Source organism: Apteryx mantelli, chromosome 2 (genome assembly GCF_036417845.1).
Source record: "Apteryx mantelli isolate bAptMan1 chromosome 2, bAptMan1.hap1, whole genome shotgun sequence".
NCBI lineage: Eukaryota > Metazoa > Chordata > Aves > Apterygiformes > Apterygidae > Apteryx > Apteryx mantelli.
Window position 1 is genome coordinate 93,072,098 of NC_089979.1, and position 23,848 is coordinate 93,095,945.

Genomic DNA, 23,848 nt, shown 5'->3' on the forward strand with positions numbered 1-23,848 from the left:
ACTGCTCCTCAATAACAAAAGATGTGTAGAATATGTCCAGCTGCAAGCAAAAAAGAAAGACACATACAGATTATAATCTTATTTTAAAAGAGTGTTCAGGCTGCAAATTGAGCACTTGAAAGCTTGGAATTAAAGTATCATGAGAAGTCTGCAGCCTCATTTGATCTTCCTGTGATCTTCCTTCTGCATCACAATATACAGACTAATCATGATTACATAACTGTTTGCACTCCATGCCCACCTCTGGGTCCTTCATTACACAAGGCTTACAAATGTAACTTTGTGTCATGAAACTGGATGAAGTGGACAGCAGATTTTGGTGTATTCAGGAAACTGGCAGGTGGGATCCCATGGGAAGCAGCTGTGAAGGTCAAAGGAGCTAAAGAAAGCTGGCAGGTCTTTAAAGACAGCATCCTCAAAGTGCAAGAGCAGTCTAACCCAATACTCAGGAAAACAAGTAAATGTAACAGGAGACCAGCTTGACTAAGCAGGGAGCTCAGGATAGAGCTCCAATGCAAAAAGGCAGTAGATAGGAGGTGAAAGCAGGGACAAGCTACAAAAGAGGAATTTAGAAACACTGCCCTGGCAATTAGGGATGGTGTTAGCAAAGTCAAAGCCCAGAGTTGTGACTTACAAGCCATATTAAGGGCAATAAAAGCTCCTATTGCTACATCAGTAGTAAAAGGCAGAACAAGGAAAATTGCTGAATGGGGTGGGTGATTTAGTGACAGTAGACACACATAAGTCTGAATTATTCAATGTCTTCTTTGTCTTAGTCTTCACCAAAGTTTCTCACGCCTCTGTGCTTAGTGAAAGAGTTTGAACTACCAGCAGTGGACAAGGATCAAGTCAGGGATCACAGAATCACAGAATGGTTGAGGCTGGCAGGGACCTCCGGAAATCATCTAGTCCAACCCCCCCGATCAAGCAGGGTCACCTAGAGCATGTTGCATGGGACCCTGTCCAGATGGCTTTTGAGTATCTCCCAGGATGGTGACTTCACAACCTCTCTGGGCAACCTGTTCTAGTGCTGTTACCCTCCTCATAGTAAAGAAGTTTTTCCTTATGTTCAGACAGAACTTCCTGCGTTCCAGTTTGTGCCCATTGCCTCTCGTTCTGTCACTGGGCACTGCTGAGAAGAATCTGGCTCCATCCTCTTTACACCCTTCCTTCAGATACTTACACACATCGACAAGATCCCCCCCCCCAGCCTTCTCTTCTCCAGGCTAAACAGGCCCAGCTCTCTCAGCCTTTCCTCATAAGAGAGAGGCTCCAGTCCCTTCATCATCTTAGTGGCCCTTCTCTGGACTCACTCCAGTAGCTTCATGTCTCTCTTATACTGGAGAGCCCAGAACTGGACACAGTACTCCAGATGTGGCCTCACCAGGGCTGAGTAGAGGGGGAGGATCACCTCCCTCAACCTGCTTGCAACACTCTCCCTAATGCAGCCCAGGATACCACTGGCTTTCTCTGTCACAAGGGCACATTGCTGGCTCATGGTCTACTAGTTGTCCACCAGGACTCCCAAATCCTTCTCTGCAGAGCTGCTTTCCAGCAAGTCAGCTCCCAGCCTGTATTGGTACAGGGATTATTCCTCCCTTGGTGCAGGATTCTGCATGAGGTTCCTCTCTGCCCATTTCTCCAGCTTGTTGAGGTCCCTCTGAATGGCAGCACAGGCCTCTGCTGTATCAGCCACTCCTCCCAGTCCAATCCAGGACATTGATGAATAAATTGAACAATACTGTACCCAGTACTGACCCCTGGGGGACACTGCTAGTTACCGGCCTCCAACTAGACGTTGCCTCACTGACCACAGCCCTCTGACCTCTGCCTTTCAGCCAGTTCTCAATCCACCTCACTGTCCACGCATCTAGCCCACACTTCCTGAGCTTGCCTATGAGGATGTTATGGGAGACAGTGTCAAAAGCCTTGCTGATGTCAAAGTAGACAACATCCACTGCTCTCGCCTCATCTACCCAGCTAGTCATCCCATTGTAGAAGGCTATCAGGTTGGTTAAGCATGATTTCCCCTTGGTGAATCCAGGCTGACTACACCTTCTTGTCCTTCATGTGCTTGGAAATGGCATCCAGAATGAGGTGCTCCATCACGTTTCCAGGGATTGAGATGAGGCTGACTGGCCTGTAGTTCCCAGGGTCCTCCTCCTTGCCCTTTTTGAAGGCTGGAGTTACATTTGCTTTCTTCCAGTCCTCAGGCATCAATCCCGATCACCATGACTTTTTCAAGATGACTGAGAGTGACTTTGCAATGACACTAGTGGGTGTACCCCATCAGGGCCCATGGACTTGTGTATGTCCAGTTTGCTCAAGTGATCCCTAACTTGGACCTCCTTTATCAAGGGCAAGTCTTCCTTTCTCCAGACTTTCTCCACGGTCTCCAGGGCCTGGGATTCCTGAGGGCCAATTTTACCAGTAAAGACTGAGCCAAAGGCGACATTCAGTACCCCTGCCTTTTCTGTGTCCTTTGTCACCAGGGCCTCTGCCTTATTCAGCAGCAGGCCCACATTTCCCCTAGTCTTTCTTTTGTTACTGATGTATTTAAAGAAGCCCTTCTTGTTGTCCTTGACATCCCTTGCCAGATTAAACTCCAGATGGGCCTTGGCCTTCTTATACCCAACCCCGCATATTCAGACAATGTCTCTGTATTCCTCCTAGGTTACCTGTCCCTGCTTCCACCTTCTGTACACTTCCTTCTTCTGTTTGAGTTTTGTCAGGAGCGCCTTGCTCATCCATGCAGGTTTCCTGCCTCCTTTGCTTGACTTTTTGCTCATTGGGATGGACTACTCTTGAGCTCAGAGGAGGTGATCTTTGAATATCAACGAGCTTTCTTGGACTCTTCTTCCTTCTAGGACCCTATACCATGGGATTCTTTAAAGCAGGTCCCTGAAGAGGCCAAAGTCTGCTCTCTTGAAGCTCAGGGTTGTGATCCTGCTTTTTGCCCTGCTCCCTCCTAGCAGGATCCTGAACTCCACAATCTCATGGTCACTGCAGCCAAGGTTCACATCCTCAACTACCCCTTCCTTGTTTGTAAGTACAAGGTCCAGCAGAACACCTCTCCTTGTTGGCTCCTCTATCACCTGTATCAGGAAGTTGTCATCAGTGCTCTCCAGGAACCTCCTGCATTGCTTGTGCCCTGCTGTGTCATCACTCCAGCAGATATTGGGGTAGCAATTCAAACAACAATTCAAACCAGCAATTCAAACAACATATTAAGTAACTAGAGATGTTATATTATTTCCAGTACTGAGGTCAGGGTTAGTTAGTTTGTAGCCTAGAATCAAGAACCAAGCCACAAGGCAATTTTGTCTGGTATTTATGGTATTTCTGTTTATATGTCATGGCCTGGAAGAGGTGCACACACACTGGCAAGATCAACTAAGACAAATAAAGCATTGCACAAGTGTGACAATATTGGTCTAAAGCCATGAAAAACACGGCTGAGGACAAAAGCACACCCACAAAACATACAGAAGTCAGTTGTCCCTGCTTTAAATATGCAGCCCATGAAGACACGTTCTAGGCCTTTGTCATGCACAAACACTATTGATTGCATTCTGCACCCAGCGAGGCCCATGACGCTCAAAATGAGTTAAAAACAAACACAACCAAAAAAACCCCAAAAAACCCATAGCTCAAAAAAGGAACTACAATGGAATAAACAAGGATGAGATATTAGAATTTGTCCAGCTTATGTTTCACAGGCAACACAAATATTTTCTTCCTGTGATCTGAGGCAGCCTGGCATACAGCCACAGTCATTAGATTGCTGTGTTTGAATACAAGATGAATATACACAAGAACACCAGGTCTCGCCAATGTGCAGAGCACATTGAGGCTCACTGACACACTAACTGAACCATGAGTTTCCAGTTCGCAGCTGGCTTGGAGCATGGGCAAAGCAAGATGTCATCTCTCCACATATGTCCATATATACTTACCAAGATTTTCAGGTGATCTATCCCAACAGTTTTTTTTATTCCAAAACAGTATATGCAAAGCATTTTAAAAAGCTCTTTGTGTAAAAACATTTTAACAGAAAATAAATAGAGCACTGACAGAACAGATAAGAAAAGAAACATCAATTACAGCAAACCAAGTTAAACTCTTAAGTTTAGACCCCAAAAAAGGAAACTATCTAGACACAAAGGCTAATTATTCTGCTAAAACCATATGAGAATGCTACGAAAAAAGAATGAAATCTAAAGGTTTTTTTTTTTTTTTTTTTTTTTTTACCTTCCTCCCCTTTGCTGTGCTTGTGGCTTCTCACAGTAGTGTAAAATGAGCCAGAATCCAATTTTTCTGTCCTTGAAACGCATCCATTTAACAACTTTTTAGGGTTTCCATCTGGCACATCATGCAAGAACTTATCAGGTCTCTGATCTGCAACATGTGGACTTCTGCATGCCCTGTCCAGAGACTGGGAGTGTCTCAGCCCAGCCTTGCAGTCTACTATTGACAGAGTTTCAGGAGGTACAAGCAATTTTTTAAAAGCCACGGGAGAATCAGCAAGGCTTATGCCTTCTTTCACTTCGTCCTTTGGTATGAGCCCACCAGAGAGGAAGTCTCCCTTTTCAGCCTGTTTCTCCCAAGTTTTGCCTTCATTCACAGTACATGAGTTCATTATGTGCTCTGAAGCCTCCTCTTCCACAAATGACTCCTCTGAGCTAAAACTGACGTTCATGGGGTTTTGCAGCGCTTCTATGTACGACTTCCTAAATAAACGTCTTGCCTCAAAACACGAAGAATCCCTGCACTGCTGCCCTGTTGGACATGACCTGCTCAAATCCATATCAAAAGTTATGCTCTTCACGTGACACTTTTTTTCCACAAGGGGCGATAATGCCTCATCAAGGTCCTTTTCAGGCCCAACAGCTCTGTCTTTTGTGCTGGACCAAGCCTCTGAGCATACACCAAGACTGACAGAGTCATCTTTGATTTTCTCATCAGGAGCCTTACAGTACTCTAATGCAAGGCTGTTTTCTGAGGCAGGAGCTGAACTCGGCACAGCACTATCAAGGCTGCTGTGGTGCTTTGTGCCGGTGGCTTCTATCACAGTGGAGCCTGTATCATTGGAAGTGGAACTGTCACATGAGCTGTTACTTTCCATGGTCTGGGTCAGGGCTCTAACATCAGTATGATTACTAATCAGCCGATCAAAGAGATTACCAGAGTAATTACACAGGATGGTTTCAGTTGTGGGAACAAAGATGGGATTAATTATGTTCTTCCATGGGGTTCTATATACGGCTGAGCCAGTCGTCAGTAAGCAGCTCTTCAGGGGAAAATTCTCTCTTTCACAATTCAACTTTTCCAAGAATGTCACCGTAAAAATGCAGCTATACATCGTTTTAGGTATAGCAACTTCTTCCATTCCTTGTCCACATCTGGAGAGGCATTTTAAAACTAGCTTGGCCAGCTGCTTCCCTGCAGGTACTACTTGTAAGTAAAAATCCCCTGGTTTCAGGCGAACTCTGTGGAGAGATGCTAACTGTATCACCACTTTTTCATGGATGCACAATGGCCAACCTTCATGATAGAAGATGAGGCCAATGTATTTAGCCTGTAAGCAGGAAAAAAAGAAAAAAACATAAGAAGGAAAAATCTGCCCTTTAATGAGAGCATTCTGCTATTTCTGAAAAGCAAATGGAGTTCAACTCTGTTTCAGTTAGCCATTTCCTTGCAACACCATCAAGGTTTTGAACCTTATGGCATGGCAGTAGAGAGTCTAGTCAAGATTATGTCTGACAGAAACATAAAGTAGCTCTGCTGAAATGTAAGAACCACCTCTGTACTACTCTCTCACATTTGCTGAAGGGGAAATTGTTTCTTTAACTCAACCTTTACCCTAGCTTTCCAGCTGCAGCACAGGTCAGAAAGGAGATGCTTACAATTTTATATTATTAAGCATTACATTTTAAACAGTCAGATTAAGCCTTCCAAAACAATATCAAGTCTCAAAACCAGGAGACTAACTGAAAAAAAACACGTGATGCTAAAAACCTGGGTTTCTGAGATTTGATTTTCCTACTATTTTTATGCAACCAGGAAAGCAAAGAAAAAAGCCATTTCTTACTTTTGTATTCACATTATTCTAGGAACTGGAATTTTGCAAGGCATCAGATATTACAGATAAAAAACAAAAACCCACAGTTTTGTCAATAATGTCACTGTCCAACTACATCCCTTTGGCAAAGCCAGAAAAAGCAGGCAAGTATAAGTTTTCTGAACAGCTGTGAAGACAGTACCAAATCCAATCTTATTTGAAAAGTATTTTTTCCCAGGAAGGCCTCAGTGTATACTTTAAGATCAAGAAGAGAACTTAAGAAGTCTATTTATATAAAAAAGCTTATTTTTGCCAAGACACACACAAACTTGAAAACATAATCTGCTTCTAACTTAAACAACTCGTTAAATGGTTTGAGAAGTTAACCAAATATTCCCCGGGGGAGGACACAGACTGGATGGAGAGGGGAATCAAGAGTTCAAACCTAGTCAGGACTTCAAGATCCGGTATTCAAAGGGGACGTATTTCCTCTCTGTCTTCAGAAAGACACAGACTACCCTTCTGCTCTGTTGTGTTTGTGCATCCCATTCACTGACTGTGCTTTGTGTCCCACAAAAAATGCCCAGGTTTCAACGCAGTCTGACCCCACTGCCTGTGCTGTAACTCTTCTGCCAGACCTCACAAGAACCTGCACATTACTAGGCAGAGAAGAGAAATGCATTGAAAATGCATGACTCTTCCAGGAGCGTGAACAACGAAAATGCTTACAAAGTAATGTTTTAAAAGTGCTACAGTAAAAATGTGTAACTGAAACTTGAAAAGGAAGCAGTTCAAATATCAGATGATTTAAATGTCTCGTTTCAAACCCAAAAGTTTATCTAAGGCTTAGATTTACAGGAAGTTTAGGTTACAGCCTTTCGTTAGCTGTTCTGTTGGTTTTGCTAAAGCGAACGCTTACAATCTCTTTAAAAAGGCAAACCCTTGCTCCCAGAAAAACTTTCTTCTTCTAGTTTCTCATTTAACAATATTTTAAACAAATTACTGAACTTAAACCAAAGTTATGGTCAGAAGAAAGACAACTATTCAATGCAGGTTTTAATAACAATGATTTTCAAGCTTCTTTCAAACTACACTGACTTTGCAGTGCACTGGACCAGAGGGCATAAAATAAAACATTATTCCTAGAATTGAGGCTAGGCATGGAGTTTTCACTTTTTTCACTATTCCTGGGGAAAAAAATAATTTAAAGGACAAGCTTGATAAATTGCTTTTATTAAATAGGAAACAGCTGCTTGTCTAGACATACTCCCTAATTAAATTCATTTTAAAATATGTTCCTGCATTACTCAAGAAATATAATACTAGCTTGAATGAAGAATTCATATAGAAAGAATGGAGAATTCATTGTAAAAACAAAGTAATCACAAAAATTGTTGTAATTTCCTCCAGAAACATGAGAAAGGTACACAAAATGAGATTTCCAGTACACCAGCTAGAAAAAGGATGAGTAAAATCTTGGACTGATAAAAGCCACTGTTCTTTCAGTCAAGACTTTTCCCATTCACTCTAGAAACATATGATGTAAAACACTTCCACAGATAAATACTAACAATACAATGCAACAATGCAAACGTTTAGAGTCTGTGTATATTTGACAATAATTGCAAGCACACACTAGAAGTAACAGAAGATTAATGTTTTTTATTTGTCAGTCAGAAGTTCTTCTATTAACACAGCCGCATTATCCTAAGAGCAGGATTCGCAGGTGCCTTGCACTTACAGAGTTATCTACATCTAAGCAAGGACTGGGCAGGGGGCCCTTTCTCATTTTGAATGGGACTCTCTTACAGACAAAGAGCCATGAATGAAAAAAAGAAAACAAAAAAAGGAAAGTGAGCTATTTTTTTTCAACAAACAGGAAACAAAAGCAACTTTTATTAGCCATTTTCCCAAGTAGCTTTTAACTGTTTTATTTGGGGATGGAAAAGGGGGAAGACATAGAAAACTGATGCATAGTTTAACTCTCCCCATTTTTGAATAACAGTATGATTTGTTATCTCCATAAGCATTCTAGTCTTCAACAAAACAAATAACTGGCATTTTTTCACTACAGTAACAAAACATTTGCTCAGAAAAAAAAGATGATATATGATTTGGAGAGGAAAGTACCTGTCCAGACCTGAGACAGAAAAGATCCCCTGGGCCTGTCTGTCTCTCACCTGCCTCAATAAACACAAAACCATTGAGTTAAAGTCAGTCCATTCACCTTGATAGGTAATGGACAACCACAAAGTTTACTTTTGCTCTAGGGAAGAGATTTCTGTTGCACAATAGAGGCATTCATATTTGAAACATCTTTGAAAAAAGTACATTATCATTTATAAAACACTGTTCCTGTTGGCTCTTACAAATTCATAACCCTCAGTTCAAGTTTGTTAAATTCTGGTATGTTGTCCCATCTGATACGGTTGCAGAAGGAAAACCTAGAGAAAAAATAGCTCAGTGTTCCTTGCCTACTTTTAATTGGATACTAAGAAAAACAGGTCTTGGTACAAGAGACTCTCAGATGTTTATACCCAGAACTGCAGTGTAAAAACTTATATCCAAAAAAGCTAGGACAGGTCTAGTGGGAAACTATAAAACACCTCCTCCCCCCCCCCCAATCTACTAGAATCTCTAATGATCTCTTGCCAGCTGCTGACTGCAATCTTGCAAACTACTATTTCTGGTTTTGACTCCAGCAGAACCTTTCTGAGCACAAAGTACCAACCTCTTATGATACATGTAAGAAATATAAGCAAATACAACGGTCATTTATCAATAAAGAGCAACTAAACTTTAATGTGAAAAGGTGACAGATGTAAAGGTGTTTAAGTATAAAACTTTTACCATTCAGAATTCAACTACAGCACTGCTGCATTTCTTTAAAATTCTAAATGAAAACCAAATAGGGACCTGAGAAAAAACCTAACGCCTCCCATACAATACCTACCTTCCAACTGTCTCCTAATATATTTCAGAAAATCAAATGATAATTTGCCATCTCCTTTCTCAGATCTAAAAGCTGTTGCTAAATCATTTGTTTCGCTTAGGAAATATGGAAGTCATTAGCATTATAAACCATCTTCCAAAAATCTTTGCCCATGTTTCTTCTCTCCCATCTACATCCAATGCTGGTCCATAGAAACATCACAAACACCAAAGAATGTTAATGCTTTTAGTGTTCGACATTTATGTATAGGACCATTAACTACCAGACCCACAGCAGGATGCGAAAAACTGCAAGTTTCCTTGTTGAATTTTTTTGATCAACACTCAAGTAAGTCAATCTAAGAAGGAGCAAAGCAGGTAAGGGATCAACCTTCTCTTCATAGATAAGACTCATATGTATAGACAAATATTTTTCAGACAGGGTACCTTTACAAATTATATCATTCCACCCATACCCAGCAGGGGTAGAATATAACACTGATTCTACACCAGAATCGGGATTGCTGCTACTCACAGCTCCAAAGAAGAAAACTGACAGGGCTACTAGTCTCTGAAGCAGAAAAACATCAACTGCATTATTTAACTTGCTTCCCAAGAGCTAATACAATGTTATTCCTTACAGTATCTCCTTGAGAGCTTTTCCCTGTCTAGTGTTAAACTACTCCAGCTTGGGAAAAAAAGATTTTTCTTCCAGCTAGTTATACTAAACAGATTACAGTGTTTTTACACCAGCAATTGCAGGACATATGATTCACTTTTGCAGGAGGAGAAGACTTGAGGCAAAGTGTGAGGAAGGAGGCATTCGGATGGTTGAAATACCTGTCAGTAAGGCAACATAGAACTGCTGGCTTGTTACAGGGCAATGAAACCATCCATTCTGCAGTCACAGCTAATTAATCACTAAACCCTTATTCTGAATCCCAAAGAGATTCTGTATGTTAGACAAACACTGGAACATAAATCCTTCAGCCCCTTGTAAACTGCAGTCTGAATACTGTAAATCTTCAAGGCATTTCTTGAATAGCTGTTTTCCTGAGAAATTTCCAGTTCATGCAGTATAGACACAGGCAAATTTCTCACACCTATCCCTCCCTTTATCCAACTTAGAATTTGATTGTTCTTACTGGGAGAAGTAGAAAATACTGTAGACTTTAAAGGGAGCATGTGGAGCCATGAAAATTTCAGTTAGATTCAGCTGGTTTTGGCAAGGAACAGACACTGATTTATGAAAAAAATTATTTCACTGCAAGGATGCTGCAAGTTAAGCATGGGATAAAAAAAAAAAAAATCTTAGTTTAGAAAAAAAAAAATCGCAGAAGTGTAAGGCTTTGTCTACAAACTTTTAGAACATCTCTGTAGTTTGCCTTTGTCACTGCTCATACCGAAGGTAGCTCACCAATGTTCAGATCTCCAGTTAAGACTTGAACCTGCCAAACTTTTTGTCCCATGGGTGCTCTCATTATTCTCAAATGGGAAGAGATGTGTAACTGAGCAGGCACTAGGACTACTGAACCGCAACTGCATGGTAATGAGAAGTACATGCATCTGCATGAATTTAGTTTCCAGTTTCTCTAGATAAACAGCAAAAAGGCAATAATTACAAACACGGTTTAGTTCTCCTTTAGAGACTGGGGAAGATGTTCAATAGTAGTTTCCAATTGTCTACTGGAGTCAGTAAGCAACTAGTTCTTATATTGGTTTATGTTTTACATTTTTTTGTGACAAATGACTTCATTACTATGTTGCCAGTACTTTTCTTTATTTGACCTGTAAGTTAGTCCTAATTTTTGTTTTGTTTTGTTTCTGAGAGGGGAGGGGGGGAGGGGGAGAGGGGGGGAAGGGGGGAGGGGGGGAGAAAACTTTTCACTGCCTATAAGGTGAGAAATTCTGAAAGAGACTGATGAATCCAAATATTTGTTTTTGGTAGCTGTCAGCTGGATTCCAGCAGATATTTGTTGTTAAATCCCAAACATATGCCTGTGCAAGCTCAGCATCCTCTTGGGAGATGTGGTTTTCACAGGCTGCCATTTGGACCGAGTTCAACAGCATCCATATTTCCATGATAAACACAACAAGATGACACAGAGATTTAGACTAATGTCACTTGTATTTGGAGAATCAGAGTAGATAAGTACTGCTTGAGATTCTAAACAGCTTTGGAAAAAGCCAGAGTTAAAATTACAACAACATAGGAGCATGGCTTACGGCATATCAACTGCTCTACGTTAATCACTTTTGCACACAACAACGCTAAGATAACTACTGAATACTTTGCATTTCATGTTGGACAAGAGGCTATGCACAAGCTGTTGAGTTGGAGTAATCTAAAAGCTGTAAACTTACACTCAGCTTCCCCTTGCAGTAATTTGATAAAATGATGGATAGTGGGGTGCCCATGGAGACCCTTATCAGATGTTGTCATACTGTGTTGTTACCACAGTGTGGCTGAAACTGAAGAAAATTTATGAATTATGTTGCAGGCTATCATGAAAAATAAGCATCATCAATCACACTGGTATAGAGAAAATGGGCTTAGCCTTAATCCACAACTTTAAGGTATCAGATCTACTTTGGAAAGATCTGATTTAGTAAAACTGGCCATGAACCACTTATTGCCAAAAGATGCTTACAAATTAGCATCCTCACCCTTAAGGATGCAGGGATTACTTTTTCCAGGTACAAATATACCTCTTGTAAACAGACGTGAACATCATCTAGCTCTGAATCAAAATCAGTAAACTCCTAAAGTGAGTAAGTATCTCAAGACATTGGCTGTGGGGTCTCCAGGAGTCTGCCCCTGAAAGAAATAACATCACTTTTGCTCTTCTTTTTCACTGAAACCAGTGGTGAAGTTTTACGGATCTATCATCACTGTGACAGTCATACAGTACATTTTCAAATGGAAAAATTACTCCTTTAATGTTGTCAGTCTTTCTGAACAGTTTCTGTCAGCTTTCATCTTTGCTTAAAAATATACACAGTAATTTCAACTTCAGAGATAAAAATTAAACAACACTGTGAAACCACAGAAAACAGTTATGCTACAAAATAGAAATCAGTAAAAATACTTCCTGGGTATCAGAAATATCAGGTGAAAAAAGAACATCAGACATGCTCAGTAGAAATAATGACATGGTAAAATACATTGTAAGATGTAATAATTTCATTCAAACTCCTGATAACATTTATCACCATTCAAGAGAGACGGCAGCTTCCAGCTATGGTGACATCAGGACAACAATACTTTTCTATAGGTACCAATCCACTGGCAACACAGAGGAAGTCAGCTGGATTACACCTTCAGAGTGAAAAGAACCTTTCAGAAACAAACACTGGAATGGGAGGTGGCAAAGCCAGACGCAGATCACATGAAATAAGGAGCAACAAAGTGTTATTTAAGAAAGTGAGAAAAAGACTAGTTACAAAGATGCAAAGGGACCAGGAAAACTATCGGGAGGAAAAGACATTATGCTTTCCAAAAACTGCCTCAAGCCTCCTTACCTTTTACCTAAAAGCAGAGAAAGCTCTGACGAACAGACAGGCAGTCCTTTGAAAGAGCAGACTTCAGCCAGTTTTTTTTTTCAGGCAATGTGTCCTACTGTAAAGCAGAACTGAAGGCAGGATTGCCTCCTCATCTACCATGAGGACTGAGCCCTCAAATAACACCGGGAGGGCTATTAGGTGTTGCAAATCCCACTGAAGGTCCAGTTCCCATAAGGTGTGCTGAAGACCACCTCTCACACAAACACAGGCGTACTCCATGTAGAAGCTGTTATTTCCTGTTAAGCTTCAAGAAAGAACAGAGGAACAAGGATATGACTTATTTTTCCACAGAAATGTCTGGATTTAGCAAGCAGAGCAGCAGGATCAATGGGATCAAGGCAGCAGAAGAACAGAAAATACTTCCTCCTCTGCTGTGTTGCCCCGTTCTCCTTCCATGATGCCACCCCTCACAGATTTTTTCTGAAAGTCACTGGACAGAGACTTCAGTACCAGCTGGTAACCCTTCCCTTCCTTCCCCATTCTTATAATGGGAACAAGCCTCTTCTCCTGTAGAGCTCTGCCATTACTTTGTAATGTTCTTACGGTCTTTGGGCAAGGAAACTTTTAAACTGAAAGCAGGTCAAAGTAAAGATGAATTTAAGTAATTTTCTTGAAGGCTATATTTAAACAATGTCAAATCTATAATATTCAAAATAAAAAATTATCTAGATAAAAAATAAGGAATTGAAATTTGGTAGCCAAGTTTACCTTAATCCTGCCCACAGAATGATTTCCCAAGAAAAATAATACAGATGAATGACGTTATCTATCTGTAACAAATTCAGTTCACTGCTGGCCACAGGAACTCCTAGTCATATACCAACTGAAGGAGGGGAAAAAAGGGAGCTTACAGATTTCTGTTAACTCCTTGCACTTCAATAGCCACTAAATAATAACAGAAATCTGGTGAAGCTGAGAATCTTACAGTAGTAGATCCTATGATCCCACTTGTCCAGGAATTTAAGTTTAGTGGTGCAGAGTTTTTCTAGAAGACTGGATGAAGTCTTCCCATTCCACCTCAGCAATTCTTTAACTAGCTAGTTTAGCACACTGGTTATCAAACTTCTGCCAACAGACAGGGATCCCTACAAATGCAGAGTTCAGGTAACATGGCAATATTAGTTAGGATCATCATTTCAAGTATCTGGACCTAACCTTGAACTTGTTGTATCTCTAATATATATGCTTGTATTCTTCAAAGGCCATATGCACTTATGATATTAAAGCATACCTACAGCCTTAAGAGTTAACCTTAAAGCTTTTAGTTTGGAAACACTAAAGGCCCTCAGATATGTGTCAAATGAAAGTCAGTCTGTATAATAAAACTGAATGATGAAATAAAAAAGGCATACACTGAGAAGAAATGTAAGACAACCAAACACATAAGCTATCCATTAAGCTGTCCTTTCCATTCTGGAGCCCTTCCAGTTAACTAGCTAAGAAATTATTAGGAAGACTGATGATTCAATTCCTTCCTCCATGGAAGGCTTCATATCCCTTCAGATGCAGTTGTACCATGTACATACACATACACCTATCCCAAACGATGGGCTTTCATTTAGCTCTCTTACAGACTCAGCAGCTTGGCGCTATTTCTATTGCAAAATCAGAAATCCCAGATCTATGTCTGAATGAGCCAGCTGAGTACAAGAGAAACCTAACTAGATTGAATAGATGTTACTCTCTAGCTAGTGTCCAGACATGCTCTGTTTTTGCAAGGGTTGGCTCTACAAAATAATTGGCAGAGTAAAGCTTCAACTTATGGAAGGGCTTTCTGTCTTTGGCTGTTTCAGGAATTTCCTCTTCAAAATTTGCTCTGCCAGTTTCCGCTCTCCCTGAGGAGATGTTCCAATCTCCTTAACATCCCTGAGGAATTAATGAGCCACACTGTTTCAGCAGCTATCTGCACATTTTAAAACTCAGCTAAAAATAATTACTCAGAAGCACTCATGTTCTGTTGAGCAGCCCAAACCTTCAGTTTGACTGCAATTTTCACATTTCACTGTAATATTTTTTTCTTTTTGATAAGCTGTATTGCCTCCTTTCTCCCTCTGAGCATCCCAGCAGCCACTGCTCTCAGGCAAAATGCTGTTCTCGGAACTCAGCCCTGGAACAAAGGGCTTAATGAGTTGCACCAGGTAGATGATTCTTGCCCTGCGAAGTCCCAATGCTAGCCAGATATAAATGCAGCCTAGTAAACTTAAAGTAGACCTGTCTCAGCTTGCTATGTTCCCAGCAATACATGTTTGCTGAAGGAGAACACTATGTTAATGAAGTGTAGACAGAACAGGTAAATCACAGATAACAGCAAAAAGCAGTTTTAAACCATGTACCTAAAGTGAAGTCTCTAAATCACCATGCAATAAAGAGGAGGCCAGATATAGATTCATTGGCATGCAAAAACACACTGGGGGAAGGGAAACATAAAATATGGGTTGATGTCAGACTTGTAGCTGGACTTCAGTTTAGCAGCTGAAACTGGGAAGAAAAGAGAATCAGATTCTTTAAAGGCTTCTTTTAATATCAAACATCAAAACAGCTGTAAGGGACTAAACAACACAAAAATGAAATCAGGAGATGGGGCGAAAGGAATTAAACTTCCCACACAAAAAGCAAACCATGCTTCCTGGATGTATCCTCTGCTTCTTCCTTAAGCTAGCATGCTCATCTTTCCCAGCCTGCAGCATTCATGGGACCTGCAGTCCCCGAGAACCAGTTTCAGAAACAGAAGGAACTTCAGGCAATGTAGTTCTTCTAGGAAGTTTCCTTGAGCTAATGAAACAGATCCCTTCTTGAAACAGGGTATTGTCCTCCCAGGAACAAACCCAGGCAGTTCTGGTTTGTAAGTTATAGCCAACTCATTCTGAAGACACCTCACAAACTAGAATTCTAGCTCTTAGTTTGGAAAACACAACTATAATATTTGTTTGTTTGCATGTTTTGTACCATTGAAGTATATTTGCCCTTTAAAAATAGCATCTCGCAGGCTTGTGGATTTTTTATAGCATTTTCCTTCAGTTAGTTTTTAATTACCCCAAGTTTTACTTTGGCATTAGTTTTGCATCAATGACTGCAGTGGGATGATTTAAAAAAAACACTTGAATATTTAAAATAAAACAAGTAAAAACAAAGCCACATTTTCCTGGATGTTTCCAGAGTTTTGCAGTGAATGTTTTTTTTAAATGTAGCTGCGAGTTTCTTGTTGGAGAGGTCAACAGTTTTTAAAAGTTAGTATATACTTCTTTTTCACTGTTTCTTTGGTACGTTTATAATGTGGCTTGATCCCTAGACATGAAAAGCTGTGTTTGCCAGATCTAAATAGCCCTGTAGTTACATTTTTAATTTCACTTTTTCTTTTTTAAATTCCACTTTATCTTTTTCTTCAACTCAGGAAGAAAGGAGGCCAGTGCTTTGCAAGAGTAGGTATACTTACACATGTTTCTCGCTGAATGCACTGTAAGGCTCTCTTAGCAGGAACAAGGAACTCAATTAGGCATCTGAGGCCATCTCCTTGATACAGCTTTTCCACTATGTTGAAGAGCTGCCAGAGGACAGTGGCAGCTGTGGCCTCAAAAGGTGGGTACAACGCAGAGAGTGTGTTCTGAATGTAAGCGTCAAGGGATTTAGAGTCCTGTAATAAAAGCATTAAAACAGTCACTGGAGAATTTTCTCAGAAAATTGAAAGTCAGAATTCTCCACGCACTATTCCACCTTATTTTTATATACTGCATACACTCACAACCCATGAGGAGTTTCTCTTGTCCAAGTTGCACAGTAGCTTGTAACAGAAGTGTTCTGGTTAACTTTTATGTAACTGTCCAAACTGCTGTGTTTTAATACGTTGTGCAATTCTGTCAAAACTGTAATGCAGCTCACTACTGCTTAAGCCATTTTCATGCAATTGGAATTATTTATTCATATTATGAAATGCTAAAATATTAAGCTTTTATTAAACAATTGTTTTCCTGTACATTCTGTTGCCTCACCTGAATTTACGTGCTGCAAAATCATTCCCCACACGTTTTCACAGCATGCACAGTAAATAGTACTCACGGATTCTGAAGAGACTCCAGTAAACACTTTCCCTTCTAAGCTATTCTATGCTAACAACCTGAATTTCTACTTTCTCCAAAACCTACTTGTATCACCTTGAAGTTTCTCATTCTTGGTTTCAACAGTGTAAAACGATGTCATTTTTCTTTTATGGTTGCAGTCATTTTGAATTTCAAAAATATCCAGAAGAGAGATTTATTGATGCATGAATCTGCGGCATGATCTTTTTTTCTTCCTGAAGAAGAGTCCTAACTACCATTTTGTAATTTCAGCAGCCAAAGCCCAATAACCATTCTTGCTGCATAAAGTTACACTAGCACTGTGGTGGAAATAGGATGGGAAAGAAAATAGTAGAATTCAGTCTTAAGTCATATTGAAAAAATGGTGTATGACGAGAGCTGCAAATTCCCATATTTTTAGGAGATCTTCCCTGCTACTTGCAGCTCTCTGCCTAAAGGAAGAAAAATTTAGCTAGACACAACATCCCAAATATTCTATTGAGTTGTGTTCTTTTGGCTTAAAACTTCCAATAAATTATATGCGTATGACCATAGTTAGAATGGGAGAAGACGAAACACGTGAAAGCTCCAAAGAGTTGTGCAGAAGAACAGAAAGTATCTGCTAGTCCTGTTTCCCTAAAGGAGAGGGACCCTTTGGAGAAAGGCAGAAAGAAACTCTATCAAGAAAAGAGATGTGAAAGAGCATACAGGAGATGACAAAAGGAATCAGATTTTGAGGATGACTGCAGGGAGTGGGGAAGAAAACTGGAAAGTCCCAGAGTCACACATACATGACAGCAGAAGACTAGGCCACATACAACAAGCACAGCACTGTGTCACAGCACTGATGAGGAGGTAAGCAAAGTTTAATCTGTTTTGCCACTCTCTTCCTTCTTCCTTCCTACCTCTCAGCCAAAAAGCAGGACTTGATTCAGAAGCTTGCTATCACCTCAGTTTGGCATTTGCATTTATTTTTCAGGTGCCAGGTTTGCTGAAACACCTGAATTTACTGAGCAGTAAGCTATCTACAGGTAACAAATCACAGTCTGTGCTTGGAGACTTCAGGGAACAAAGGGAGTGAAGGTCATAACTGAGAAGCTTTCCTTTAGGAGCCCACACACAGAGGCAGCAACATTAAACTTAAAAAAAAAAAAAAAAAGTTCACTATATAGGAGCAACCCTCTACCAGAAATAAAGCAAATGGATCAAGAAGAAGGAAAAGACTTCCCCAGCCTGAGAACTTGGAACAAATCCAGGAATCACAGAAATGCTGAGGTCACCACTGACAAGTGCCAGACAGTGTGCTGTCTTTAGTTCTCATACTGTTTAGAGGGGAAAAAAAAAAAAAGTTTGTAGTTAGGAAACTGCTTTGATAAACTTTTTTACTCCCTCTCATTTTACTTCCATGTCCTTGAAGTACGCATTTATAAACCAAAGGGATAGAAGGAGGCAGAATCTGGAAGAAAACATGTTTGTGGGGCAGCAAGGGTAGGGAGAGAGGAGTAGACAGCAGGGGAAAAGGAGCAAGTTTAAGCAATTCAGAATGATTCTAGATTAAGTTATTTCACTGACTTGGCCTGCATACTGGAGTGGGCTCCAGAGATGCAGAATCAAGGGGGTTTAGAGTCCGAGGTAATCCAGCATCAGAAGCCAGAGGCTGGCATCCTCCCAGAGAACAGACCTGGACTAGGCTGTGACGGAGGCACATTTACTAGCCACTTAAATACACCTTAGAGTCATCCATCCAAACACATTTAGCACAAAGGAATCCTATGAGCCAGGAGGTTCTGCCTACACGCCGCTCTAGGGAGCGCCAGCTCTCCACCCTTTCAAACCCTGTTCAGATATGCTTGAAGCAGACATGGCTGGAATAAGCCTTCCTCAGCTACAGTCATCTGTGTACAATACATGCCAAATTCTGCATTAGAGTAGCTATTGTCACTGCACAGAAGGGGGAGGGGAAAAAAAAAAAAGCTTTACGAAATTTATTTCCAGTAGCTCAAAAGGCAGGTTGTACACGTTCAGTCCTTCAGCCAGATGCAAGTATTAGAACATAACTTATTCATAAACCATGCAGCGCTGAGCAAGACTGAAAAATTGCCTACTACAACTTGTAGTGCCATGCTGTCGGAGTGGGGGGACGGGCCCGGAGTAACGATGAGTCTCAATATGAGTATGGTCGTTCTCCCTTTATTCAAGCTTTTACAGAGTATATATAGACAATGAGCAGAAGCTTGCGTTAGTAACAATGCTGCTATTGGTTAAGGCCCCCTGCATACGTGCAATGTGCCTCGACAGGATTGGTGTCGGGCGACTGCTTGTGTTACTAGCTTTGCGGTCAGAGCTGTGTGCTGCCTCCCCTTTTCTTGATGTCAACACCGGCGATGTTCCTGTTTAGAGGAGACTTCAAGGACAGCAGCTTGCCCACACGCTGAGCCTTATTCTATGTAATCGTAGGCGGGATTGCTCACTTTTAACAGATCATGGCCCTTTTGGCCTAACCATTCCTCCACACCATGCTGCCTTATTTGCCTGACTAGATCTGCATTCATTGGCTAATAACATAGGTCTTGGTATTACCTATGTCATGTCAGGATGCCACAAAATCACTTGATCCAGTGATATAATGTAGCCTACCCAAGTGACTGAAAGGGTGATTGTTCCATTTCTTTGGTTTTCAGATTTTATTATGTTTTTCTTTAAGCAGAGTGACTGGCTTACTCTAATTGGAGGAAGATAATCATTCCCTTCCTTTGAAGTACCAAACCCATTCAAGGTGAGAAGACTCTGGAGAGGAGGCAAGCGATGGTAGAAATCCGCTATGTCAAAGGACCTTTGCAAAGTGCCCTCATTTTCTTTTTAAGTTTCTTAATGAACAATTTCAAGTTATTTAGCAAAGAAATCAAACACATATACTACTACTGTCTGTTTTTGTGAAAGCACTTACAAACATCTGCAAGTGAGGAGTATGGTTATACCAAGCTGCTAAAGCCAGACTCAGATTTGAGCTGGCTACATTCAACTGGATACTCATGGTTATCTTAATAGTTAGAATGAAAATCTCATTACCTCACATGCAGGAAAGAAGTTAAAGATTAAATAAGTGACACTAAGCTGCTCCTACATCTGGCTTTCACAGTATGGCTCCTTAATAAAAATCAATGCCATGCAAAAATATTAACTCAGTGTAGGGCTGGGTTATATTACCTAAGTGGATTTTGGGTATTCAAGTTCTCATACCTTTGCAATACAGTGCAGTTGGGTAAAAACAGCCTGATATCACAGACATCTTCCCACACAAGGAACAAACTAAAGAGCACCCCCTGACTAAATGCCAAGAACCTGGACAGACACAACAAGAGGTTTGCTTCCAAACTGCTCTCCTCTCACACAAAGCTGGTGGTGACAGCTCCACTAATGCAAAGGAGGGAAGCCAGCTGGACCACCCTGAACAAGTGTATGTATTTCATAAATAACATGGCAAAGCATACAGTTGGAACGGAGGTCTCTTAGGCCATACCCAGATAAGTCAGGAATCAGAAAGAATGTGGAAAACAAGAGAGAGACTGCCTACCGGAAAGCAAGTTAGGAACTTTCCAGATGAAAGGCTCCTAAAGAATATATTTCTCCTTTGTAAAAATTGAGACAGTCTGAAATGACACAAGAAAGATGTTGTATAGGAAAAAGTCAAAGCAGTAAAAGATAAGCTGTTTTATAACCATTTACATTGCATAAGTTATTTTCTCAATTGGACTGGCCATGCAAACAGCTATGCAAATTAGTTACTCAAAAAATTCCTCCTGAAAGACTTGCTTTTATACCAATTTAATAAAAGTATCGCTTTACAGGTACATAACCATGCTAGAGTGATGCCTACACAGAGAACGAAAGAGGCACATAAAACTGTTTTTCAAACCATTTGAAAATGAAGCTAGTCTCAAGATAGGCACTTATCTCCAGAGAGGTTTGTGAATTTGCTGGAGACAGAAGATGCTTTGAAGCATGAATCCCTAACAGAGTAACAATGCCTTTAGCAAGAATTAACACCATCTCTCACAAAGAAAAAGCCTTTTTCATTGAGGTCTCAAACGTCAATATGAATGACTGCTCTATCACACTCCCATCTCTTGGTTTGTTTAATACAGGGATCAAAAAGCAGCACTATGCTATATCTAAGCCTGTATTTGCATACCCAAATAATTAGATATGCAGACAAAGTGACTTGATATGCTATGTCAAAAAGACTCAATATAACTAGTTAAAAATACAATACAAAGAATCTCCAAAGGGAGAAAATCAAGCACAGGAATGATTCTCTTACTTTTTAGTATCATTTCCACCTCAAGTCAAGAAACAAAATACCCTCAAGCAACCTCGTAAAAGTTTCTCAGCATTTCACACGATCAAATCTCAGGCCCATCAGAGTATGAAGGTATACAGTCTGAGGCTCATCTTTCATTTCACGCATCTTCATCACCTAGACATTACGCCCTGGGGATAAGCAGAGTAGCGGTTTGATAGCAAATAGCTTCACTAAGCATATATGCAACAGCTATCCAAGTGTTACATATGTTATATAGACTTCAGTCTTCATCTGAAGAATTAGGTAGTGGTAGTAGTAGTAGTCCCCAGAAGTAATACTTCAGACTAAACAAGATAAAACTTTCTCTTGGCATGGACAGGTCATGGTGCTCTGGCCATAAGCAAGCAAAAGCATCAGTCAATTACAATACATGGCATTCATCTAAACTGCTACTGAAGCATGAAAAAAAAAAAAAAAAAGAAATGCACTCAAAGCTGAAGTAGAAGACAGCAGCCACGATGTGCTAGGATGCTCTTGACTGTGGTGAACATTTAAAATAGCAGGTGAAGAATTGTGGATTGCATATATGCAATACCTAATGCCGAGTGCATTCTGCAGAGAGGAGAAAAACAATCCACTTAATGTGTCCAAGTTTCAAGCTCAACCTTTCCTTTCAGCTCTACACAACACAGGCATTCTTTTTGTGCTTATGTTACAATACATTACACTGACCTATTTTTCACCCCAACATCAGAGGGCAAAGGCTTGCAAGGTTTATTTGTCTAACTGTACATGGGAAAGCAAAACAAAAGAAGAAGGAAAAAAAGACTTGCATGAATTCTGTTTCTCAGACATATACATTAAATATGATAAAGTAGGAAAGATGCCATCTACATAGCTGTGATTACAGAAACACGTATGTACTCATACCCTACTGTCAGACAAATCATATCAAAAAGTACACAAACACACCCTGAGCAGAGATCACATTGAATATACAACCTGCTATCTTAATATCCGATTAAAATGTTCCCATTATATGGGAACAGATTTATTAAGCTAATTTAAGAGCAATAATCAGGATAACAGTTAGCTATGATTAGGACAACAATTAGTTAGCAAGGAATTTTGTTAGCGTGCCATTTACAGCCTCCCTCCTCCCGAGCAACTTTGATCTCAAGCGGATATAAGAAAGGTTGCAGAGTGCCAACAAGAGGAGCAGATGTGTTTGCCAAGGGCTGTTATGCTTTGGTAACAGGGTCCCATTGTCATGGGTGATTACATGAAAACAAAGGGATTTGTCCATATTTAAGATCCAAACACCTCTCATCCCTGAGGCTCCCGCATCACATGTCCATTCTCACATGCAAGTTCCACTGCTGGCTGCTGCACCTGGAACACTGTCTTCACCCACTTTCGCCCAGTGCTCAGATTCAGAAAACATCTCTCTGTAGGCCAGGGCTCATGGAACTATTTTTTTTTCCAAATGATCTCATGATGAACATTAGGATATTATAACGATTATTATGATCATCGTAAAATGAAATCATTCAAACTAGGACCTACTGTGCTACCATGAGAACATTCATTAAGTAGACTCATAAGGAAGCCAGTGGTTGCATTGCATCTTGCTTTTAAAACTGGAGCCATGGCACAAATTTAAAATTTCTTACTTTGAAGTCCCAGAATGAGTACCTGAAGCCACTCTCCCTTTGCCCTTCACAGATGCCACTGTGCGAGTGCATGAATGCTAGCCTGCACTCCACATTTCGCACAAGTGCAGTGGAAGCGGAACTGACAGACTTACAGAGGCAAAACATGATTAGGAGGGCATTCCTGCTGCGGGATAAGGACAGACAACAAAATCCATGAGAAAGAGCAGGAAGAATGGAGGGGAAGCATCTGGGATAGCAAATATGCATTTCCTCATCCAGCACTGCTCCCACCCACCGTCAGGCAGTGATGCACTCCTGAACCTTACTTCCCTGCCAGCGGCAGATCCTCTTTACCCTACCAAGTCAGCATCTGTTCCCTTCCCATGCCTCAGTCCCAGTGATTTTACAACTCCATAGTTTTATTCAGTTCATCTGAAGTGCTCAGCTACGAATCTATTCACCCCCCCCAATCCAAACTTTCTAAGCAATAAAATGAGTTTATCCAGAAAACCTACAGGTTTACAGGACTTCAGATACTCCCCAGCACAATCTTATGAAACCCACCAAACCTCAAAGGCTATTTCTGGGCATGAAAACAAGCTGGCAGATTAAAGTTCCTAACAAATCTACAAGCAAGAAGGCAATGTCTTATAAAAAGGCCCAAATAATGCTATGTTTCAACTAACTGACAAGACTGCTGAAGAAATACACATTAAATACACTTTTCAGAACTAAGGGGAGGAAGATTTATCTTGGCATACTGCCAATTGACTTAATTTTCCAATATGAGATATATATATATATATCTTCATATATATATAAAGGTCAGACACCTTTCTTCTTCCTCCCCCTCCCATTCTCTTGCTAAAACACGGTTCGGTGACAGAACCCTCCTGGTACCAGAGCATTCCAGAAACGCAGCGCTCACACCTGGCTGGCAGTCCATTAATTAATCTTTCATTAGATAAAATCTCGCTGTCATCTCCTCTATCACAGCCTCATTTAGCAGTACACACAAATACTAAATTCAGCCAATTCAAATTAGTTCAAGATTAAGAAAATACAAAACCTTTTTTTAACTGAAGATGGTTACAAGCATTTTCTCCTAGGAAAAGATCAGTGGAAAGCCCAGTTGTCCAAGCAGCTGTCCACTGAGCTGGCTATTCCTAAAGTAACACACGTACACTCCCCAGATGCAGTTCACTGGGAACTACCCAAGTTTGGGAGGGATGGGAGAGGTTTGTTTTCTTGACGAGTTGTTTGCCATGGCTTTTGAGAATTA

General features: G+C 40.6%; 1 protein-coding gene across 7 annotated transcripts in view; it reads right to left on the reverse strand.

The window, feature by feature from the left end:
* Positions 1 to 23,848, reverse strand: part of PLEKHG4B (pleckstrin homology and RhoGEF domain containing G4B) — a 65,770-nt gene that overhangs the window by 35,596 nt on the left and 6,326 nt on the right. For 6 of the 7 annotated variants that reach the window (XM_067291053.1, XM_067291054.1, XM_067291051.1 and 3 more), the window contains exon 1: positions 4,252 to 5,466. In XM_067291053.1, coding sequence (XP_067147154.1) covers positions 4,252 to 5,389 — 1,138 coding nt within the window. In that variant the 5' untranslated portion in view covers positions 5,390 to 5,466. Of the gene's footprint in view, positions 1 to 4,251; positions 5,579 to 15,989; positions 16,188 to 23,848 lie in introns of those variants that run through there. The other variant, XM_067291057.1, reaches the window with a different exon arrangement.